The 24200-nt window shown below is 44.4% G+C and overlaps 2 protein-coding genes and 1 long non-coding RNA gene across 8 annotated transcripts in view; 2 read left to right on the top strand and 1 right to left on the bottom strand.

Annotated features, from left to right (window-relative positions):
- The window catches only part of LOC104147812 (collagen and calcium-binding EGF domain-containing protein 1), a 110581-nt gene extending 88947 nt beyond the window's left edge, over window positions 1-21634 (top strand). Inside the window, exons 5-11 of the mRNA XM_068928919.1 lie at window positions 317-454; window positions 5850-5956; window positions 12875-12995; window positions 14923-15062; window positions 15153-15188; window positions 16467-16502; window positions 17597-21634. Coding sequence (XP_068785020.1) covers window positions 317-454; window positions 5850-5956; window positions 12875-12995; window positions 14923-15062; window positions 15153-15188; window positions 16467-16502; window positions 17597-17833 — 815 coding nt within the window. The 3' untranslated portion in view covers window positions 17834-21634. The remainder of the gene's footprint in view (window positions 1-316; window positions 455-5849; window positions 5957-12874; window positions 12996-14922; window positions 15063-15152; window positions 15189-16466; window positions 16503-17596) is intronic.
- Window positions 4034-22657, bottom strand: LOC138064837 (uncharacterized). 6 transcript variants are annotated; one of them, XR_011138102.1, is made up of 4 exons: window positions 21842-22016; window positions 18125-18196; window positions 6588-6757; window positions 4034-5086 (listed from the first exon to the last, which is right to left on the bottom strand). It is a non-coding gene; the product is annotated as an uncharacterized lncRNA (long non-coding RNA). The 6 variants fall into 6 exon arrangements; XR_011138101.1 differs by lacking the exon at window positions 4034-5086 and adding an exon at window positions 22549-22657 and having other exon boundaries at window positions 5950-6757; window positions 21842-21917; XR_011138099.1 differs by lacking the exon at window positions 4034-5086 and adding an exon at window positions 22223-22338 and having other exon boundaries at window positions 5950-6757; window positions 21842-21917.
- A 32-nt stretch (window positions 22658-22689) lies between these two features.
- Window positions 22690-23723, top strand: LOC138064836 (large ribosomal subunit protein bL17m-like). The gene is made up of 3 exons (XM_068928920.1): window positions 22690-22932; window positions 23013-23081; window positions 23158-23723. Exons 1-3 carry the CDS (start codon window positions 22759-22761, stop codon window positions 23425-23427), a joined length of 513 nt encoding a protein of 170 aa, XP_068785021.1. The 5' UTR covers window positions 22690-22758; the 3' UTR covers window positions 23428-23723.
- Window positions 23724-24200: the final 477 nt, after the last annotated feature.

Consider the following 24200-nt stretch of genomic DNA (forward strand, 5'->3'; position numbering starts at 1 on the left):
CTTTCGGTGGCTAGTGCCACCCAGTTCAATAGTGCTGCCCTGTGGGGTTCGCCATTCCAGTGAGCCAAGGTTTGCGGAGTCAGGCTTTGTTTGTACACTTTCTGGTGCAAAGAAACTGCCAAGCGGCGTTCATCTTTAAAAAGCCAGGTGTGTTAATAATAATGCAGTTTGCATGGAGCTGTGGTCTGAGGTGCCAGAAATTATTCATTATTTAGTCAAAGTCAAAATCTCCTCATCCTTTAAAGGAAGTCTTTTGTTATATTTGAGGTCTGAACCCCCTGGCTTTTGGACATTTTCAACACTTTTTCCTGTCCAGATATTGATGAATGTGCCACAAGCAACGGGACGCTCTGCTCTCAGATTTGTGTCAACACCATGGGCAGCTACAGATGTGAGTGTCATGAAGGCTATACCCGGGAGGACGATGGGAAGACATGCACCAAAGGAGATAAAGGTATGTGCTAATGGGTGTTAAAGATCCTGGGCCAAAGGGTCTTCTAAGAATTTAATCTCTTGTGGAGAAGAAACTCACGGAAACGTGAGGCAACCAATGCCAAATTTGATAGGAACTTTGTGGACTCAAGTTATTTAAAAGGAAACACACTCTCCAGAGGCTGTGATACAGTTCCATAGTCCGTATCAGCAGCATTCCTGGAAGCATCCCAGGCTGGCAGGAAACGTGGCCTTAGCTTCTCAGGGGCCTCCGAGAGCCTGGGGTGTTTGGTCCTACAAAGAGGTGAGAGATGTGGCGCTCTGAGCACTGAAAGCGCCGGGGAGACGAGCTGCCGACAGTGTCATCCTGCCATGCCAGGAGAAGAGCCATCATGCCCCAGCCCGCAGCGGCCTCTGAGATGTTACGATGCTGTGGAAAGCCCATCATCGGACTGCTTCCCACTCCACGCTTGGAGCTGGGAGGCCCTGAAACGGGGATGCAGCCACTGCTGCAGGAAGCCCAGATTGTTCAGAGGCCAAATTGCCTCCAAGTCTCTGATATCCATTCGCCTGTGGAGCAATCCTACGGCTCGTTCTCCTTGTCATTCGCTCATCAGCTACGCACACTGGGCAGTAAATCACTAGTCTCAGCTGTAAAGAGAGGGCACTAATATGTTGAAGGATGTGGAAAGCCTCTTCCTGCCAGAGAGGGAGAGGTGGCTGAAAAGTGGAACTTGCTTTTGTAACTTAAGTTAGACCATTTTTCCGGAATCATACAGTTGCTGCCAGCCATATTTTGCTCTTGTACCAACCTGGACTACAGCTAGTTCGGAGCATAAAACTCAGCCCATGGGAGACTTTAGAAAAAAATTTGCCAAATTCTGACCCTTACAAGCCTTCATTAATTTCCTCCGTTAATTAATTTAATTTCAGTGGGTATCATTTGTATTTACCTGCCTACAAGTGAGATTAGCCAATGGCCCTAGGCTGGTTTGTTAGTACCTTTGAGCATTCAGGCACACAAAAAAGGTGTGCCTGGGAATTCCAGTGTCTTTTTAAGCATTATTTAAATCAATAGCTAAATTAAACTGAATAACACTTGAATTCTGCTGACCTGCAGTAAGTTGAGTGTCTCATGACTGCAGTCAGTTTCCTTTTTTTTAATGAAAGTAATATGCGGTGAAAAGGGAGAGAGTAAGGGATTGTTCTTGCAGTTCACCACCGGTTTCAAAGTGTGTGTGTATAAAAGATTTTAAAGTTTTTTTATCTCGTTCCAGTTATTAAATTGTGGTATTTAGAATACATCAGATTAAATACTGATATGGCAATTTCAAAAAGAAAGGAGGAAGGAAATAACCTGTGCTCTGGGGGGAAAAAAAAAAACTTTTTTGATGAATGGTATCTTACCATTGGTTCATCTATTAATGACTGAATGCATGCATCACTGGGTGCTCCAAATTCCACTGCATGGCAAGAGCATTTTATAATTTTGCTTTTCCTCCGAAAATACGTAGCTGGAGACACTCCATTAACCTTAATTGTTCCTTGTAGTTTTCAAATGTTTGTTTTCCTTTTAAGTGTTTGGGACTCATTAAGTAAAAAGTTATGATGTAAATAATCCCCTTGCAAGTATTTTTTTAAGTTAACATTTTATCTTGCTAGTTCAGGTTTCCCGATAGAGTAATGTCCAAAGCATTCAGCTAACTGATCATACAAGATATTCAAGGCTTTGTAAATAAGCTTCTAGTATTTGGAAAACAGCAATTTTTATACTGAATGTACATGGCACATAAAAATGTCAGTTCCAGTAATTAATCTGGAATTAAATACACACCATTTCTCAAAAATTTCCCAAATAAGCTATGCAAAGCAGGTAAGGATAGTTTCTGTTCTTTTACCCTATTGTACTCCAAGATAATATTACTAACTTTGCCAGACCTCTGGTGTAAATGAAAGAGAAGTCAGCTATCGCACAGCTCGTGTCTGTAGCTACCAGTCAGCAGGAAGAAAAGCAGGATTTTCAAGAGTGGAATTGAACAGGCTATAATGACGCACCACCTCGTGGCCAGCTCAAGCCCCTGCACAGTTACAGGGAGCACCACTTCTACGCTGGAATTACCTCGCAACGAACAGTAGACAATCCCCTTTTAATGGTAGCTGGAACACTTACATTTTATTCTGACGTTTAATATGAGAGACTGTAAAATCCATGTAGAGCCTTTTTCTCCAGCTTTAACCATATTGCACATTTCATGGAGAATTATTAGTCACGTGTTCAGCGTACTGTGCCTGGAGATGATTGGATGCTTTTTGGCTCTGAACAAGTGGCTTGGTGAAGTGCTTTGGGTTTGTCAGTAGGGCACAAGAATAGGGAGCAATTTTGCCACATGCACAGTCATGTTGCGTTTGACAGAGACAATAGTTACCCACTCATAAGTAGGCAAATTAAACCATCTCGGCAGGCTGAGCCCAGATAATACAACACAGATGAGAAACTAAGCGTTCTCCATGAACAGAGTGCTTGCGGCACAGTTCCCCACAGAGCTCTCCTCTGCCAGTCTCTCGTTCTCGTCCAGCATCAGCAAGCCAAAAGTCATCAAGCGCACGCGAAGAAAACACATTGTTTCTCCCAGCACTTCTCTTAGCAATAAGTGCTTCAGGGCTCACCGATGTCTCACTCAGATGAAAGGAGCTATGTAAGGAGAGCAATGCAAGGCATGACCTAGACTTAGTGGTTTGTAAAGACTTCATAAAATGGGGCTGGTTTCAACCTTCTCTGAAATGGTTTTAGTTTCCCCATTGATGTTTGTACAATGAAAACAGGTTATATAAGTGTCTTGCTCAGTGCTTGCCAAACTTATCCTTTTAGGTGACCTCAGTATCTGCACTGAGCGTGGGTGGCTCAGAGTCTAATTGCTTCCGGCCTCCTCTGGCCTGTCCTAGGTGGCTTCTGGCTTTATCCATGCTCTGTCCTGGCTTTATTCATGTTTTGTTCCTGACATGGGATCAGATGGGGGTAGAGGGAATGTCTGATGGATGACTACTTTCCTGGGCAAATCATCACCTCTGTCTGATATGAGTTAGGGGGATTCCACCTCTCTCCTGGGACGTAGCTCACACTCGCTTGTGTGACGCTGTTGGACTTCTTCCTGAGATAAGTCAATCCAACTGGATTTGCAGAAATCTCAGTGGTATGATATTTCCCAAACACTAGCTGACACTCCCCTCCCCCAGCCATGGTTGCTTCCCTGCGTTATTACAGCCCTGTTTTATCAATAGTGGTCTGCCTGTGCACCACATCCTCCAGGAAGATAAACTGGATTTTATAATGGAAGTAGAGGCCAAATTCAGTGCTTCTTAATCTGCACATAATTCCACTGATTCTAGTGGGATTGCATGAGGTTTCCAACCGCAGAGCATCTGGCAGTTTCTCCCTATGACCGAATGTTGCTTTCAGCAACATTTCTTAACACAATGTGTGCATTTTGTGAGGGAACTCATTTGGTAAGTTATCTGTTAAAAGAAATTTTGGTTTAAGACTAGTACCAAACACAAACTCTACTGGAGCTGAACAAAAAGCATATATTTTTTAAAATCTCTCTCTCTATAGGAGCCTCTGTAAATCCTATGCAGGTCCAAAATGGAGATGTCAAAACACTTGTGATCAAGAGAAAACTTAGCTTATGGAAATATCAAGGTATCCTAATTGTGGCATATGAATTCCTCCTTAAGAAAGCCCCTGCTGCATACTGCAGATGCTTTAATCTAACAGAGAATTGCGTATGGGCGAAGAGGCTTTGGAAGAAGTGAAAATCAACGTGATTTGCATTAGAAACACAGCTGTGAGGAAGCCAGCAGATGACACATAGTCAGTTATCTTCACATGAAGGCTGAAGTCCTGCTGGAAAATGACATTGGACTACAGTTGTAGGAGCGGCCAGATGATAGGTGCGGAACCCTCCCCAAACCCTCCTAGTCTTCTGATGAGCTCATCAGTAATACTGGTGTCCTTACTGCTGCGGGCCATTCCACCCCATTGCCCTTACGGCCTTCTCCTACCTGCTTTAGGACAATGAAAGAAAGACGCACATTTGTCACAGGGCATTCCAAGAAGAGAGAAATAAGCCTGCGACTTCTAAAAGCAGGAATATGTGATTTAGTCGGATGGACTAATCCTACAGAAAAACAATTTGTCCTAAATTGCTGATGGCACAGACGGTCCATAGATGGCCAACAGGAGTAAATGCAATGGTCCTTATTGGACCCTGTAGATATATACATCTGAAGGCAAGCACCACCTAATATCTTTAGTGCTAAAAAAAGTTCTATTTTTCTTAAGAATGATGGAGATGTTTTCAAAATCAAACCACATTTATGAAAAGATGACTTAAATAAGGACACTCAAGTGTGTGTCCAAGTGAGAAACATAACACAATAACTAAGTGCATTTTAGCTGACCCTTTTTTGAAGATTTGTGAAGATTTATTGGCTTTTATCAGCAGCACCTGCAGAGTTCTTGCATTACACGGTATGCTCTGATTCAGTGTTCAGTGTGGTCAGTGTTCAAACTTTTCCAGCAACCCTTACAGGTGAACATTGTAAAAGACCAGACATCACATCCAGGGTCCTCAGTAGACTCAGTGCTTCTCATATACTATAAATGGAAGAAGAAAAGCTTGCTTAGAGTTCGCCAATAAGTTTTGCACTGTGTTTTTGCAACTACGTTTCTCTTTAATAGGACATCTGTTAAAACAGTACTTGTTTGTTTGTGATACAGAATTGATTCATTGTTTATGAGACTGGGAAAAAGACAAAAATAACATTTGCAATATCTGTTACAGTTTGAATCATGTCATACATGCTTGAAAGATTTCATTCTTGCGTAGTATCAGCTGGTGTGACCTTTTCTCCAGCGTGGAATTAAATCCCTATCATTAATCTCAATTCCTGTCTCTGATCAGTCTGATTCCATTGCATGGAGGAATAATCAGTGACGATAAAGAGCAGTTTGTGCAAAGTGAATGAAATGGCCACATTGTAAAAGATTCTACTGTAATTTATAGCATACGAAAATTTGCCCTTCAGAGGACTGTAAATCAGTTCAGATCTACACGGTTAGTCTAGCATAAATGCAAAGATAAAAGAATGGGTGTAAACATGTTCAGGTATTAAAAAAATAAATTCTTTAGGGACTGTTAACTGGAAACAGCTGCTTTAGAAATGAGCTCAGAGCTGTCCTTGCAAAATTTCTTAGCCTTACGCAGCAGTTCACAGTCAAAGCATCAGCAATGGCAAGACTCCTTTTCACTTTCTGGGGAAATGTAACAACCTGCAAGACTCTGGCTGCTTTTGCAATCACTTTATGAATTACTTTGCTTTGAATCTTTATATTTCTACTGGAAACTGCTTTCTTTCAGCTGGGCTTCCTGAGAAATCTGAAAACATGGCGAAGCCAGGGACATGCTGTGCCTCTTGTAAGGAATTTCATCAAATAAAGCAGACGGTTTTACAACTGAAGCAAAAGGTATGATCATTGATCAGTCATGTCTTTACCAGACCATTGTTTTATGATAACCAAGTTTAAATTTAAGTGTTTGGAGGTGTCACCGCCATGTGGCTCTTATGCCCATAAAGATGATGGCAACATACTGTAAAATCATGTAGGAATGGCATTTCTTCCTTTAAGCTTTTGTACTGCCTGTAAGGAGATTGCTAGTTATACCAAGCTCTTGGTAACAGAGTCTGGCAGACACCCATCACAATCTGAGCCCAGGTTTCTTTGCAATCTGCGCTTTCCTCTGCTTTCCATTCGTTCTGAAAACACAGCATTTTGAACTTTGTCCACCGTTAGTTTATGTACGTGCAAGATATTCTGCAGATGAGGGAACATGGGAGAGTATGATTTTGCACTAACAGGGTGCTGATACAGGACAGTTGCCAAACAGGAGGCGTGTGGCTAGATAAATGCATTACTAGCAGATACATTAACTTTGATATAAAACAAAAACCAAAAAAAACTTAGACCCAACTTTTTTTGTATTCATCTTGGTGTCCTTAGAAGTATAGTATAATGTACTCAAAAACTTTCCAAGTTTATTTGCTCCTAGTGTGATCCTTTTGCACTTAGGTAGGATTGAAATAAACCGGAGACCCACCCCAGGATTTGGAAAGGCAAGTGCAGAGATCCAGATGAAATGCCTTTTTATGTTGATATCCCCTTCAAAACATTCAGAGTCACTGGAGTGGAAATGTTCTGCAGGATGCTTCTAAGCAATTCATGTTGACAGGCGGTAAACATTTCACTCAGGCTGTTCATTTAATTTCACTGTGTCAAGACAAAATTTTGTATAGTCACTTGTTGCATTTAATGCAATTCATTCATTGTATTTTTATTAAGAAGAAAGAAATCTCCATCACTACAATGAAATACATTGACGTTTTGGAATACTTTTTATCTAAAAAAAAATCTCAAAATGCCTTGTTTTCTTTCTGAATCAGTATGAAGAAAAATGTGGAAGGGCAGAATTTCATGTGCGACGGAAATTCTGCTTTTCAAATTTATCCTGCTAGTGGATACCAAACGGCTTAAAAAAAGAAGCCACGCTTTTGAGTATCTATATGTTCATCCAGCCACAGTAAGTGAGGCTGAGTAGCTTGCATGGACCTCCAGGGAGGAACCTGGAATCACACTGTTGGCCAAACAGTTTGTGCAAGAATTCATGGAAACTTATGGACTGAATTAATGGAACGTTTTTTAGGTCTTACTTTAGGAGTCTATGTTCAAAATGCAGTGTTGATAAAAAGCTGATACCCTCAACACCTCTTACTGTGGGTGCCTTGTGCTGTACAGTAACTGTGACCATGCTAAGCAGCTCGTTCTGGTCTCATAGCTAAGTTCCGTTGGGATCTATACCTTAAGTTTTCCCCAAGTATTTTCCTTGTGAGACTTGATCTATTTGGCATTCTCAGAAGGTGCCCACTGGATTGTGCCTCACACAGACAGAACTGCAAGAGGTGGTACCATAACATCCCCAGCATTTTTTACGCCACAGTGGGGAGAGCTTTTTGCCCATGCTGAGAGGAGATGAGATCTGGGCTCATACTGCTCTTCTGCCCAAGTAGATGTGAGTCCTCATGTTTCACCAGATGTGAGTCCTCATGTTTCACCAGCCTCTCCCTGTGGCCAAATCCTTCTCAGGAGGATGTTTCTCAACATCTGCGATTGAAGCTACTCTGTTTTACACAGAAAAATTCATTCCTGTCTGCCAGACAGTTTATGGCAATGAGTCTTTAGTCCTGCGGTGAAGGCCATTGGATTTTATGAACTTTATACAAAATTAAGTTTAGTAGAAGAGTCTGAGACGGAGCCAATCCAGAAAACCCTGTGACTGGGACTTGGCGTATGCTTCTGGAAGTGGGAGGTGTGGTTTTGGGTCTCCTCAGGCAAGCAGGGGTTTGAAGTCAAGACCGTATCACCTCCGGAGTGTGCACTAGCTACTGGATTAAAGGATGGAGGTGATGCCACCAATACTTTTTAGAGGATTGTACCATATACTTCAGATCCAGAAAACACTAGCTTTTGGATCAGAGCAGAAAGTGTTGGAGGAGTTATCCAGTGGGATGGATTGTCTCATGATATACTAGAGGAACTTGGGGCAGTGCTAGGTTGATCTCAGACCTTTCAGGGAAAAGACTGAAAAGAATGGAAAACTAGGGGAAGGATATCTGACATGCTGACACACAGCCAGCAATTTAAAAAAATCAAGTAATCAGTTCAGCACTCGGAATTAAGGCATTGTTGGAGCCTATTGCACAGATATTTAAGCATCTTAATTAGAAAGCCATGTCCAGCATCACTCCTATCAAACCCTGTCAGAATCACCTAGGCCACAAAACTCCTAGGAACTGCTCAAAACTCCAGATGCAGCATGCAACATTGAACATGGGGAGTCTTGCTTCTAGCGCTGTCTTCCTTTAAAACTTACTCTCACAAATATTTGCAAGCATATGGAAAAAAAAAAGTATTTTCCAAGCACTATTAAGATTTGAAGCTCTAGAGGGAGAAAGTTAAGGTCACTCTGGACCAAGATCCTGGTTCAGTTAAAAGGTGAAATAGAAATTAAGCCAATGAATATAGCCAGTCCCCGAGAGGATTTGAGTCAACATCGAAAACACATGGTTTGGCCCCAGTATATGTGGCAGCCATTTGCTGGCGAGGAAATATAAAGGAGCAGTGAGCTAGACCAAAGTCTGGGTATTTTGGCACTTCTAGTGTATGTCTCAAGTCCAGCTGACTCAGTGGGGAAGCATGTGTAGATGCTTTCACAGCAGCTATTTGATTTTTTTTTACCTTATGAAGTTATTTGTTAAAACAGCCTTGCTGGCAGGAACAAGTCAATATCTTATTTAAGCAGCAGAACAGAATACACTTTTAAATCCTCTTCATGCTGAATCTTCTGCCATTAAACGCACCTTTCTACTCCAGCCTGGCCATTTGCAACATAATCTGAAGAATTATTCACGGCAGAGACTATATAGTAAGTGACATTTATTTATCAGCAGGGATACTCATAAATTCCCAAATCAGGACCCCACTCCAGACAGTCTGGATGCGGCCCAGGGAGATGCACCTTTGCAGCGCACTGACTGGAGCTGGCTGGCTGGCTGACCTCCTTGGGCCGGTCCCCAGCCAATGTGGCTGTGAGAGCCCCCAGTTACCGAATTTTCCTCTTCAGCCTAGGGTGTAAAGTATTGTGAGCCTTGGGGTAGCCCTTTAGCCTCAACAGTCCCACACTTTGATCTGTGGTGCAGTGGCTGGGATGTTATCTCTGAAAGCTGCAGAGTCATTGGTAAATCAGGCAATTGTTTTTCTTTGGAAAATCAAAGATGACAACGCCAAAGGCACAACCCAGAGCAGTGGGTGTGCAGAATCACCATTTTCTGTGTGGGAAGGCTCATAGGAGTAGCTACCTTGACCTAAGAAACACCCTGTGGGGTTTCTGTGAAGTACTGATCCAACTACTAATTTCCAGCAGGGTTGTAGTGAATCTACCAAACTCCTATAAGACTTACAACATGTCATTTAACTTGTCTACAGCTCAGGAATCTTGTCTTTGGAACACCAATGTTCTCCAAAGCCTGAGTCACAAATGGCTGATAAATCTTTGTATTCCTGTCATTGCATTTTGAATTCTAGCCTGAAAGTCAAACTGTATGTTTCAGAATTGCCATCAGGAACTGATTCAGCATTTCCATCATTTTTTCTCACTTTGGTTCCATCACAACTCTTCTCTGCATCCAACCCCAAACTGCAAACAGCACTGGCTGCTCTAGAAAGTCCATTTCCTAACTAATAGCTTGTTTGCTGACAGAAGTTTGCCCTATGTATTGCAAGTGCATAGCATTATTATTTTGACTCTGCTTTACAAACACTAGATTTGCACTAGAGGCAGAGAGGTTGAACTAACCTCCAAAGGTCCCTTCCAACCTCAACCATTCTGTGGGTGTATACCAAATAATTAGAGAAACAAATAGGAGTTTTGAGAACAGTCCAGTACAGAGAATTCTAAATAGCTGATGAAAAGCACTAGCAGAGAGCAGGGGGTCAGCATGTATTTTAATGCAGCTCTCCCAGGAAAATGTTGCAGAGTCTATCATCAAATTATCCAGTGAGCTAATTTCATTCAGGGCAGCAACGAAGCTGCCCCAGGGATAGATTTGCCCTTGTATTGCCGAAATATCTCTTCAATTCTATTTGGCAGGGCAAAATTCCCAACTCTACATGTGGCCATTCACCACTAATAACCTTCTTTTCTGACTGTAGAACAGCCTCCTGGCTTGTCATCTCCCCTCCACTGACTCTGGGGAGACTAAAGGTTTGCAGAATGTCTCTAAATACGTTCAATTATTAAATGCATTCCATCTGGGTAAGTAGACCTGATATTTAGTGGATTACGGCATTTCAAATCATATTATGTAGTTCTCCTTATATTCTCACTGGCTTTTGCCTTGGATCTTTATGCAGAGCAGGTCCAGACACCTGTTTGGTTAAACAGTATAGTCTGCAAAACTAGACTTGTCTGTGTGGGTCACTTAAAACTCCCTGTGGAAAGGAGCTGTAGCTTGTCACTCTCCATGACAATGTTTTCTCATCAAATTTCTGCATAGAGGTTGGTCAGAAAGACATACAGGTGAGAGTTAAGGTTCCCACGCATCTTCCCAGCTGGTAGTGATTACCCGCGAGCAGGTCCCATCAATGCTGGTAGAAGATGTGTGGTGAGGGGCAGTTTTCTTTTGGACAACAAAGTAAGGCAAGAGCTTAAAAGAAATCTTGTACATGAAAACTTGAGTCTGCTAGCTTAGGCGTTATTGCTGTCACAGGCTTTAACACAGTCATATGTTTTCTGATAGACTGCAGTGAAGCATTATGGCTGATCAGAGTTCACTGGATCAAAATTAATTAATGGAATTAAGAGCAGGAAGTGCTCTTTTTTATTTTTGTAGATGCCACAACATTTATCCTGTGAGAGTTAGATGGAACACTGGGCCAGAACATGTCTATGATATAGCAATATATAACAATATGTGGTCCTTGTTTACATAAGTAAATGGCCTCCACTGTCCACTGGTTTCAAAGATGTCAAGTGAGCCTGGGGAAGCTATGAAATGCTAACTCAAGCAGAAACCTACTGTATTGAATGTCTATGCTATCTTCCAGCCAACCCCACTGGAGATGAGGGTCCAACCTCTTCCCCAAAGACTTTGCAATCTAAGAGGAAAACAGTTTAAAAGAGAAAGATTTTTAACTAAATCAATCATTTGAAATAACTGCTGATTAAATCCAGTTCTGTATCCTTGTGGTCTTCTAAAATCCATTTCAATCAAGCAGAAGTTTCTGAATGAGATTGATGTGCCTAAAATGACATAGCCTTAGCAAAAGGGAGGCATTAAAGACTTTTTCCTCTGACCCTTGTAGTCCTCATCAACCAAAGGGATGAGAATCCCTCCTGAGACTAATTAGCGCTGGCTTAGGTGAGACTGACCACTAGAGAATCAAATGGAGAAAAACCAGAGTGGCTAGAACCGGTGCTTTTGTCGCAGCAGGAGATAACTTGCAGGAGACTAACAGACAAGGAACTAGAGTCAATCAATCAGAGCTAAATCACAGTGGATGAGGTGAATAGGGAAGGTGACCGCAGGGCAGCCAGAGAACCCTGGAGCGCTGACACCACAGGAGTACGCCTCCGAGGCTCTGGGGCTGCTTGGCTACCGCAACAGGATTTTCAAAAATGCTATTGTTTCCTTTCCTCTGCCCTGGCTGTTTTTTAGGATAGAAACACTGATAGAGCTGCTGCAGATAACCAGCCTTTGTATATTTATTCATCCTTCCCTAGGCTGCAAGCTCCTCAGGACAGGGATATGCCTTCTTTGCTATCTGGAAAGTACTTAGTACCTCGTGGGTGCAGCTGTAAGCATGCAAAACCAATTAATACATGACAGGTACTTCTCCCAGACTTCAGCTGGTCTCCAGCATAGCTGAACAAGGTTTGGCACAAAGCTTCTCTAGCAGCCATTCCAGGCACACGCACAGAGCCAGACTGTCAGGACAGCAGTGATGAAAATTTGGGCTGAAAGCCAGGGTTGAGCAAGAACCTGTTGTGTGTGAACCTGAAGCCTTTGCTTTTGAGTTCACACTCTAGCTAGTCCAGATGACACCTGGAGACCTGGCCCTGTCCAGGTGACACAGAAAGGACTGAGGAGCTGGTGGAGATGGCCAGCAGAGTTCCCCTCTCCTGCACCCCAGTCTCATTTCTCCCCCCACCCCCACGCACACACCATGGAGACACTGTAGCATTTGGCAGGTCTCTATCCAACCCTGTAGCACCATGGAGTACCCAGAAGAGAAGGACATATCTCACCGGAAAGGCTTTGGTACCCTACAGAAAACATACCTTGACCAGTAGCACTAGCGTGCACCAGCCGTTTACTCATTTTGTACCAGTGTTTATCAATCATTAGCAGTGCTCAGGAGAAGGTAAGTGGCAGGAAGCTCTCGGTGCAGCAAATCTTTCCCCATCCTCCTCCAGCTGCTCACTTTCTGGTTATTCTTTTCTGCAAAGCTCTAATGCCTTTGTAGGACAATTCAGATGCAAAAAGCTGTTCTCCAGTAGCGTGCCCATGGGTACCAGCTGCAGAACTTTGGTCTTTTACCGGCATCAGAGAAAATGTGGGTTTTCTTCTCCCTGTGTTACATAGCTTGATGTAATATGAACTGCAGTCCTTACTGGGCCTTTAAGAGCTGTGTTGGTATAACCATGGATACCAATAAGGATTTTATATATTTCTAAAGTATTTAAATATGTGTCCACATGAAAGCTAAATCAAGATTGCAATATATCCAGCTGAATGACAGAGGGCTTACAGTGCTTTTTGTTTTCTGCAGGTTGCTTTACTACCAAACAATGCTGCTGATCTTAGCAAGCAAATCACTGGTGAAAAAGTGCTTGCATCGAATGCATATATCCCTGGTCCTCCAGGGCAGCCTGGCCAACGAGGTCCTCCAGGTAAGGTACAAGACCAAAGAGATCCGAGTGTAAAACAGCGCCGTGAATAAAAATAAGCTTCAATCTTCCAGTGTGATAGGATTTCATGTGTTTCATACTTTGATTATTATTATTATATTTGTATCTGTACTTAATTTAAAAAAGAAAAATTGTCTGGTCATTATGGTCAGCCTCTGCCAACCGTCCACGTATTTTTTTGTATCTAGATTATGTTTGTCCTGTATGTATTACATTTCCCCTTCTCTCTGGGAAATCTCACCTGCCTCAGCTGTCATTTCCTCTTTTTTTAGCTCTGTCCTAAACATTCTCCATTTCCTTTCAGGAATGCCTATGACTTTAGTTCACTGTCATTAGTAGTACAGAAAAGGTGCTGTTAGTTTGCAGGGGTTTGTGCCAACCATTTTATTTTTCCTCATCTGATTTTGGAAGTATTCATCTTTTGGTTTTATATTATGTCCCGGATTCAAAGGAATCTGAAAAGAAAAGTAAAACTCCACTCACACCTGCACTTTGCTTAGCTGTAGGTTGAAGCAATGAGAAAAGCACAGAGCTCCTAAAGGATTAACTTAAGCCAGACACTCTGCAACCTGAGGCCAGAGACGTGAAAAGATTCAACTCTGCTGAATGCAGATCTGATTTCAGGTTAGCAGTAAATCCAAGGAAAATGCTCTGGGTTTCAGGAACATTCTTAGGGAGAACTAGCTGATATTCCTTACCTTGTTTGATTTACTGTCTACTGAACTGATCCCCATTTATCCCCACTTTTGCAGTCTTGCTTTGTTTTTTGAGTCTTTATCTCATTTTCTTGGAGGATGAGTATCTTCAGTCTACAGTAGATCATAAGTGCAAGGACAATGTGGTTAGAGATTCTGCGTCAGGCTCTGAAGTGCGCAGTGCATCACCTTGCAGTCTGTCTAACGTAGGCCTGCTTCTGCATGTCTCCCATCTGGTTTCCCCATGACCTGAGCTGTCCAAGGTACTGTAGAATTATCTTTTCTGCTTGAAAATCATCTGTGCTGATCTCTTCCATGCAATTAACAAGAGTATTGCCGGGTCTTCAAGAGGAGTCGGAGAGGTTCATCATTGAACTTGCTTATACTCCTTCTGAAAATCCTTATCATAAATATTCCGTCCTGCTGAACCATCTTCACTCTCTGCCTTTCCTTTCTGGGGTCCTCCACAGGTCTTCCATATGAAGAAAAATGCTTTCTCCTCTTTACAAAGCAACTCAGCTAATGGCACCTTAATGGATTTTGTTTTGTGCAAATATTGTTTCAGGTGCCTGATTTTCTGTTTTGCTTTTCAGAGAGTTTCTCTTGATTTAAATGTATACTTTGCTGGCTGAGTGCTTCCTAAAAATAGCATTCTCTGATGACCCAACAGAAGCTGAAAATGGTATGACGTAAAATGGAAGAACGGAGCCCTTCTTGTCTGACACACTGGCTGCTGTACGGGGCAAAAGAGAGCCGTAGGCCATGACCAAAAAACACTGCTTCTGTGCCAGTCATGTGTAAATGTCTTTGACCCAACTTTTCCACAAATTGTCTGAGACTTTCTCTTTACAAGAGGTGTTTCTCACATGAGATGTGTACTTTTGCTCCCTTCTTCTTTGTGTGAAAATAAGGCATTTCTGCTTTTCTTTTCATTCCCAGTCTGCGTCCCTAACCACTACTGCAGTGGCAGATTTGGCTTCTTCATTACACCAGGTTTAATTGTCTTGTGCAGATCTCATGTAGCCACTGTGGCAGGGAGTAATGTTGTCTCAAATGACTACTGTGTTGGTTGTGTTGTTATGGATTTGTGGTTTGGGAATGTTAAGGCGACCAGTCCATCAGGTGGTTCAAAAAAGCTGTTAGTCCCCTCTGCTTGTACTGATGAAGTGCCCTGAATGCTTTATCTGACAGGTAACCTTTGCTGTTGATTTCAGGGGCTCCAGGACCAAAAGGGAGTCAAGGAGTTCCTGGGCCTCCTGGGCCTCCTGGACAGCCAGGCCCTCGGGGATCAATGGGACCTATGGGACCATCTCCAGACATATCGCATATTAAGCAGGGCAGACGGGGCCCTGTGGTCAGTATTCACCCTTCCTGTTACGCATTGCACATTTGGGCTTAGCTCCATAGTCTGTTACATTCCTGTGAACACGTCTTTCTCTTGCAGGGCCCACCGGGAGCCCCAGGGAGAGATGGTAGCAAGGTGAGGAGAGGTACTGTTTTCCACAATGTGGGCACATGTGAACGCGAAACGCAGGCTCACTAGAGAGACCCTCTACATATTTGCCATCATCCCCTTTTACCCTCTTTCATTTCCTTTGCTATGCTGAAAACGTCGTGTTGCCCCCATCCCTTCATATCTTCCTTCTGCTATTTCATGCTTCCCATCCCTCAAGTCTTGCAAATAGCCCTGCCAGAATATCTGTCCATCAGCCTCCTTTGCTTTCTCCACAGCTCTTTTGGCTTTTCCATGAAGAATCTGATGTCTTAGCCTATTTCATTAGACTGCTCTCTTGCAAATTTCTGCTACTACCTGTGGCTTGTTACTGTCTATGTGAAAATCAGAAGTGCCCAGCTCTGCTCCCACTAGAGCCAGTGGCACTTTCTTATGTTCCTCCCAGTATATTTGTTCCCACTTCACTTTTTCTTCTTTTTGGATGCTCACCCATTACCCTCACAATGGCCCACCAGAGCAGGGCTGCAAAATCTCAACATTGCACGTTTATTTAGCGTTTTCCCAGCAGGTGTAATGCAGCATGTAATTGTAGCAGGGTTATTTATTATAATAACTTTATTGCTGCAGACACTACTGATGATGTTGGGACAAGTCTTAAATCCTGCTAGCAAAGAAAATACATGCAGGAAGCCAGATGTACGTTACCAGAAAAACACCAAACAAACTTATTTTGTCCATGAAGATACTTCTTTATCTCCCCAGGGCTGTGAAGTACAGAGAGCAGAAGTTCTGATTCTCTCTCTCTCTGTTTCTGTTCAAAGAAGCATCTGTTATCTATTTAGGGCAGATGAACATGAGCAAGTCTCACAGGACATGGATGAGGGCAGTCAGAGCTTGGCCAAGGCATAAGCTTTGCAGTGCCCATAAACCTGGGCACTGAAAATTGGCAGGACAGGGGTTTCAGGTGTGAAGGGTACTTGAAAATGCCTCGGAACTGCAGCTGGGAAGAAAAGAAAAGGGAGTCGAGACACCGCTTACAAAGAGAAGTGGCCATGCAAATCCTCACTCTCATAACCACCTGCTCATTCCCCTAAATGCACTTCAGACCAGTGGCGCTCAGTGTGAGGTCTGTCAACCTCTGAGAGCCTAGGGGCTACTTTGAAGGTCTTCTTTTTCTTAGCAAGTAAATTTAGTGTAAACTGATGACTCTTGGCGTGGGGACAGTAAGAGTGTCTGCTGAGGCAAACCGTGCTTTTTCTGTTTCCTTTAGTCACAGCAAACTAACTGAGGTGATATTGATTACAGGGGGAGCGAGGAGCACCAGGACCAAAAGGGATACCTGTAAGTATTGCTCTTAGCAAGCATTTTCACAGCAAAGTGATGTTGGCTACTAACCACAGACCAGCCAAAAGGGAAAAAAAACCTCCTGTTTTGAGAGCCCAGCGAATGACATTTTACATGAACAGAAAAAGTTATTTCAAAGAAAATAACGTCCTGTTTTCCTCAAAGCTTTTTGCCTACACGCCTCCTCCCTTGCAGGGTGTTACATCAAAGGCATTAAGTGTGTCTCTGCCCTACAACAGTGGGTGGGACACAGTCAGAAGGCAGTGGCATGAGATCCTGTGCACAGCGCTAGTTCGTACTGCTCACCCAACGCTGCTGCTGGTAGTCTGATCCCTGAAACCTTTCAAAAACCTATCCCTAGTCTCTCTCTGGGACTTTGGCAAGATATTGGCTTTGAGCAAGTCAGCTGGAAAAGGATGGAAATTTACAATCTATTTTCAAGTGAAATTGTTTAAAATTTTCCTTCTTACAGTCTTTTCTCATTGATGGGATGGATCTTTAGCAGGATGTGCAACATGAGGTTCTCGGTATTAAACAGTGTGCTTCACTGTGAAGTCAGCTAAAAAGAAATAATTTTCTAAAATCAGATAAAAACAGATGCATACTCTCTACATTGTAATTGCCAACATATTTAGTATGTGATGGACAGCATTGGGTCACTGTATTTAAAAGACAGCTTCCAAGTATCAGCTTTCCCTAGAGATTTTAAAAAAAAATAAATACTAGTAATTATTAATAATAAGAATGTAAATTCTCTCAGTTTAATAAGAAAGAACAGGAGGGAAACAAGATTTATCTCCTCTGTTCCTGTGGGGTGCTGAAATGCTGCTAGGGAAAAGATACAGTGAAAGAATTGTTTAGTAACAAAAGAGTTAAGCATCTTCTAGATGTAGGTTCTGTCTGCTAAAACCTTTGCCTTTTCACGAAGAATGCTTCGTGAGCAGGTTGATTCAAGGACAGACCTTTTATTTCAGGCAACTAATACGAAGCAGTTTTTTACTGAATTACCCCTGCAAGGGTATTTATATCAACATTTTTGAAAACTATGAGTTAAGTACAATATTACTAATGACCCTGCTTTGTGACTGCAGGGCCCACCAGGTTCATTTGACTTCCTGCTGCTGATGATGGCAGACATCAGAAATGACATTGCTGAGCTGCAAGAGAGAGTGTTTGGACACAGGACTCACTCATCAACAGAGGAGTTTCCATTACCTCAGGAATTTACAAACTATCACGACACGGTAGATTTTGGATCCGGAGAAGACTACAAACCACGGGCAGCACCCAGAGACTCCAGAATACATAAGGCAGCAGCCCATCCTTAGCTAGGCCTACTGAAAAAGAGCCCCTTAGAGTTGTTCAATATAAAAATGCACTGACAATGTAAAAATATATATATATTATTTCCCCAGTTTTCTCTTTGATTTTCCCCAACCATGCTGCCCATGCTGCAGCTTTCCCAATTCACGGTGGCCTCCTTGCAGGAATTCCATATCATCAAACCTACAATCTGCACTGTATCTAGAATATGAGGAAAACCTTTCTGGCATATAGGGCTAGCATGATTAAAGCATGCTGTAGCTAATGGCGCAGACGCCACCATCTTATATGCTTACTTTTGATTCTGTGTCCAAACGACGCGCTACCCAGATTCTTGCCAGGGACAGAGAGGCAGCTGTTCATCATCCCTGAAAGACAGCAGAAACGAAAGCCTAGGTCCAGAGTTATTTTATACATGTAAATGAATTATATCACTGACCTCAAGTTCCCACTTGATGTACCCAAGCTTAAGAAAGTGTGAAAGGTGGATCCCTGTCTTACAGCAGAGGCCAGCTGTAACTGAAACGTCTCCTTCTAATATGCCATCATGGCAGAGAAAGGCCAAAAAAATGGAGAAGCAGTGATACAAAGGCACTGCTTTTTGACTTGGAAATTGTTTTTTTTGTTGTTACAGAGTATCACGCAAAGAGAGTCAAGAAGATGTATCTGTCATAAACTACCCCCCTTCTCCCTTACCCTTCTCCCGCTGCTTAGTGTGGGGGCCAGGTCCCTTCCTCAGTAGATTCCTACTGGATACATTACACAGGGATAAGAAATAGAACAGGAAACTTATGAAGCAGGAAAAACTGTGTAAGTAAGTGAATCAAGTAGTCTTACAGGCAAGCACCAAACTAATCCCAGCCTTGCAGAATGAGCCAGATTCTGACCTCCTGTGGGTGCTTGCCTTCTTTGGTGAAACGCTGAGGTCCAAGTAAAACTGAGATCGGAGAAAGGCCTCGTGTTTGCAAAGAGCTGCCGTCTGTTTTGTTCCTCTGTCATATGAGAGCAATCTAAATGGCATTCACAGAACTGGAACACAGAGTTGCAGTGTATTTGGCTTGATATTTAAGGAGGATGAGTAGGTGCAAGTCTGCCTGAAGTGCATACACTTCAGCTGGTACTTGGATGGCTAAGGTGAGGTACTGCACACAGGGGGTCCCATATTTGTAAAAGGGATGAAAGGGAATGCTTTTTTTTTTTTTTTTTTTTTTTAACACTGGAAAATTGGATGCATGAGTTAGACCATACCTCATGGATGATTTATGTTACCATTTCTTTTGGATTACCAGAGCTGCTGAGGACTTTGCCACGCTTAGAAGATAAAGATGTAAGGAGTATATTAAGCACAAAATGTTTAACTTTCATGTTGTATCTGTGTAGCTGCTACTTCTACAGCATGTATAGTGCTGGGACTTGTCCATGTTACAAATGCAAAGACAAATTTCTCATTTTGCCATGTTTTTCAGGACTTGCATGTTCTAATAGCATACAAATAGGGAAAAATATAAGCAGGCTCTTTCCAGATCCTTTGTACAGGTTTGGATTCCCTTCCATGTTCTCTGGGCCAGAAGATAGTTGGTGTGATCCCTGTACCACCAGTACAGGTCATATTGTATACACAGCTGGCTCTCTAGACCCTTATTATCTTTTGCATAATATCTTAAGAGGATGTGTTCATTCCTGCAATTGTTTCCCAACTCCTCACTATCAGTATGCCACAAGCAAGGGCATCAGCTTTAAGAATATTAATGTTCTTTGTTCCTCTTCTCTTCACCTTATACGTACATCAATACTAAAAAAGCAATGACTAAATCACTGGTAGCTGGCAGCTTAGGAAAAAATGATAGTGTTCTCCCCTTGTGGTCTTTGGGCTTCTCTTCTGGGTGGAGCTCTGCCAGCAGCTGCAGATCCAAGTAATCTTGTGAACCAGGCAATGAGAAGATCAGTGAGATTTAAGGAGAAACTTGTGACCGAAAGAGGGATGGTCTCATAGTAGCAGACTGAAAGAAGCTCTAGGACAGTACGTCTTATTTTCTTAACTTCAAGCAGGCAATTGGGTATGAATGACACAGTTCATCAATATACAATTTTAAGTACGTTTGTCAAATATCAAATTATGTATATGTTTACTCCCTTTCACATGTTACTGCCCCTCATCACCTGCTGGATCAGGTTGATTTCTACTACAGAACTAATCACTGCAGTTTTCTGGACTATCAGACACTGTCTAATAAGTTAAAAGAGTCACTTCCTACATATCAACTAAATTTTATCCCCCCTACCCACAAGGAACACGTTTCCTAAAAAAAGGCACTTACTTTAGTTCTAAGCTCTGTTTTTCCAAATATAAATACTGAATTAGAAGTTTCTACAGTTTGCTCACCAAACTCGAGGGGTGGGGGGAGAGGCCCTGCTGTGCAGAAATATCCGCAGAAAGGATATTCGACACTGAACCAGAAGGGTAAAAAATATACATGCCTCTAAGTACAGAAAGTTGTCCTACAGACTTGCACACATCAACTTGGGCACATATTTAAGTGCCTTCTAAACGGGGACCTCAGTAACTTCCCTTTCTAGAGTCTGCATCATGATTTTTTACAGCCTGGAGCTGGGTTTCCAACAGGCATGCTTCCTCCGTAAAAGACATGAATGGTTTTGTCCCTGTGCTTTGCCTTCCCCTGTCCATAGACGCCCAGCAGCTGGCTGAGTCCCAGCAGCGGGGACACTACAGCAAAGACAAGTCCACTTCAGAGGACACAGGAATTCCTCCAGCAGGGAGAGCCCCTCTGAACACAGGTGGCTGGGAAGGTTTAGCCTTCTGTCTGCGTCAAGATCTTTGTATAGACCTTTCTCATTTTAGTTCTGATTAACCATATGATAACTTTCATAATACAGACATTGTATCAGAAACTGTTTTATTATGATATCTAGAGAAAAACACACAGACACTCAGAGAGAAAGATAAAACCTTCTTCATATCTGAAGTTTTATAAATCCAGACCAGATTAATCATTTCCAATTTTAAGCTTGGTTACTAGGGAGAGAGGGAAGCCATTAGCTTGTAAATTATTTATTACTCTATGGCTCCAAAAATATCAAAAAAACCCCACTAGGAACCCAAAATAAGAATGTAGAAACATCTACACTCATGTCTAGTTTTGTTACTAGGCTCATGCACATGACAACTTTGTTTCATATAGTTAAATACTATGTATAATTTTATTAGAAAGAAAGATTATTTTGATGTTAAGACATCAAGTTATAAGCAGAAGGATAATAAAGAGTTTGTTATTTTATTAATATTGGAAATATATTTAATGGAAACATTTGCAAGAGCGTGTAGTGATGGGAAAATGCTGATTGTTCATGGGTTTAACAAAATCCTAAAGCTGGGAAAATGTTATTTCAACACTGTGCCCAGTGCATACAGGATTAGTCTTTCTTGCAAAACTGAAATACTGGCACAAAAGAATTTCTATATGGTCAGGCTAAAACAGGAAAAGGAAAGGAAAATTGATTATAAATGGAAGTAAGGTAATCCCTGGAGTTATTGTTGGTATCACAGCTAGAATAACCTTTTTTCTAGCAGTATTTCAGAGTTAGAATGTTAAATCCCAGTGAAGCAACAAAAGATGGGGATGGGGCCCAAGAATTTGTTCTTAATTTCAGAAAAAATCTGTATGTTTGTTGCTATTACACATTCCAATAACTATACTGTTCACTTTATTTATATATGAAATACTAAAATGTGTATAAAATGATTGTGATTTTATGATGTATTCATAATAACAAAGATATTTTTCTTATGCTGTTAGTAGTTGCTTTTGTTACATAACCGATTTCCTGAAAAATGGAAACGATGGTCAGAAGCAACAGGAAACCTCCTCCTGCTGCCTCTTAGCATCGCTCTTGGAGCCGAATGACACGCACTGCCAAGGGCAGGACTACAAGGACATGAGCCATTGCGGCATACGCTGTGTCTCTGTGCTTGCGGAAATCAGGCATTTACCCACCTGGACTGCTGCGACAGCGGCTCCACCACCTGCTGAGTGCTACAGGACTCCCGTCCCAGTGCCTTCCCCGCACAGCCTGGGGATAAGATACCGAGCGTTAGGGTCCCCTGGCATCCCACCGCGGTACTGGGGAGAAAGAGGGCACCAGACAAAGGCTCCGGCAGCCATCGCCCGCCCCTCACCCCAGCTCAGAGAAACGGCCTGCGAGGGCGGTGTCCCGCCGCCCGGACCCGGCTGCAGCGAGGGGCAGCGGGGAGCCCCCCCCGCCCCGGCTTCCCTCAGCGCCCACCCTGCGCGCCCGCCCCGGCCTAGCCCCGAGCACGCCGCAAACGCCGTCGGACCGGCTGCGGCGACAAATGGCGACCCGCCGAGGCACGCAACTGCAGCTCCCGGCATGCCTCGCGCCGCGTCCCGTCGTGAAACTACATTTCCCGGCATGCTGCGCGGCACCCGGTCACCCAGCAAGCCTCACTCGGCGCCTGCGAGCTGCCGATTGCGACGTCATAAGCCCGCGCCGCAACTGACTTCCCCTCATCCCGGCCGGGCCCGTCCGCCCCGCCCCGCCCTCCCGGTACGCGGGTCCGGGTCCCGCTGGCCGCTGCGGCCTCCCCTCCTCCCCAGCGATCCGAAGTGGTGCCCGGGCTGGCCGCCTGCCGCCAGCGTCTGGCGGCCCAGGAGCCCTGGGCTCGGCGTGGTGCCCGAGCAACGTGCTCCCGGCTCGCCGCTGCCCCTGGTTCGGGTAGAAAGGCCGGACCGGAGAGCGCCGGTCCTGCGAGCCGAAAGGCCTTGCTGAACCCGCCACCGCGGGGCGGACTCCAACTCCCGGCGTGCCGCGCGGCGCGCGGGGGCTGCCGGGAGGCGGCTCCCGTGATGCCGCGCGGCGGCGGCGGCGGCGGCGGCTGGGGAAGGGCGGCGGGATGCGGCTGTCGGCGGTGGCCGCCATCTCGCACGGCCGCGTGCAGCGGCGGCTGGGGCTGGGCCCGCGCTCGCGCCTCGACCTGCTGCGCAACTTGGTGACGGCGCTGGTGCGGCACGAGCGCATCGAGACGCCGTGGGCGCGCGCCGACGAGATGCGGGGCTACGCCGAGCGGGTGAGCGGCGGGGGGCGGCGGGCCGGGCCGGGCCGGGCCGGGCGGCGCCACGTCCCGTCACGGCTCCCCTCTGCCCGCAGCTCATCGAGTACGCCAAGCTGGGGGACACCGACGAGCGGGCCATGCGCATGGCGGACTTCTGGCTGACGGTAAGTACCGGCCCGGCCCGGCCCCTGCCCCGGCCCCGCTGGCGGCGGTGCCGGAGCTGCACTTGCCACCCCGCAGGAGAAGGATCTCATCCACAAGCTGTTCAAGGTGCTGGCGCCGCGGTTCCAGCCCCACCCTGGCAACTACACCCGCCTGCTGCAGATCCCCAACCGGGACAGCGACCGCGCCAAGATGGCCGTCATCGAGCTCAAGGGGAACCCCTTCCCGCCACTCATCCAGCCACGCCGCGACACTGAGAAGACGCTGCTCAACCAGCTCCTGAAGGGCTACCGGGAGGACGTCCGGCAGGCCGCGGCCCCACGGGCCCCCGAGGGCACCGCTGTGTAGGCACCCCTCTCTTCCCCAAGGGAGGCCCCATGCGTGTGTAGGGATGGGGCTTGGCATGAGCCACTCATGCGCAAGGCTGGCAGGCTCACCTTGGGGGGCAGCTCACTGCTGTCCCAGAGCACAGGAATGGAAGATGTCCTAGGAGGTCCCAGCATGGATTTCTAGACTTGAATTATCATAAGAGGGGGCACAAGCTTGAGGTTTATATCCTTCTTCCTGTAGTTTAAATAGCAACTCAGCAAGAGAAGGAAATCAAGCTGGGGGCCTTGTGTAAATAAACATTATTCAGAAAGTGAGTTGGATGCTGTTTTGATTATATTCCTGTATACATGATTTAGTGGTTTATCATGGCAAAAGTCTTGATGTGTTTCACTTTCTGGTCCTACAGCCCTGTGTTTCCGCTCCCCTGTGACTGAACTGAAGTCTTTACTAGAAGCCAGTGTGCAGCCTTTCAGGGGTGGGCATTCAGTGAATCATTAGGCTAGTTTTGCTCTTCCAAAGAAGTGCTGAATGGAAGTTAAAATAGCAGCACTGAGGTAGGCTTTAAAAGCAGCAACACCAAAGGGGTTTGTATTTTAATAAGGAACCCATGCAGGCAAGGATAATAGTCATCACTCTTGACTTGAGACGGGCAGGCATCTCAGCCTCAGTTGTAAGATTTAAAGAAACCTCCAAATTGTGCTCTCAGAGTGAAAAGGGAGAGCAGCTGTATTTGCACAGACAGTGCTGACACATTGTAATGTTTCACAGGAGATGTGAAACTTCAAGTGCTA

This window comes from Struthio camelus, chromosome Z, assembly GCF_040807025.1.
Source record: "Struthio camelus isolate bStrCam1 chromosome Z, bStrCam1.hap1, whole genome shotgun sequence".
Classification (NCBI taxonomy): domain Eukaryota; kingdom Metazoa; phylum Chordata; class Aves; order Struthioniformes; family Struthionidae; genus Struthio; species Struthio camelus.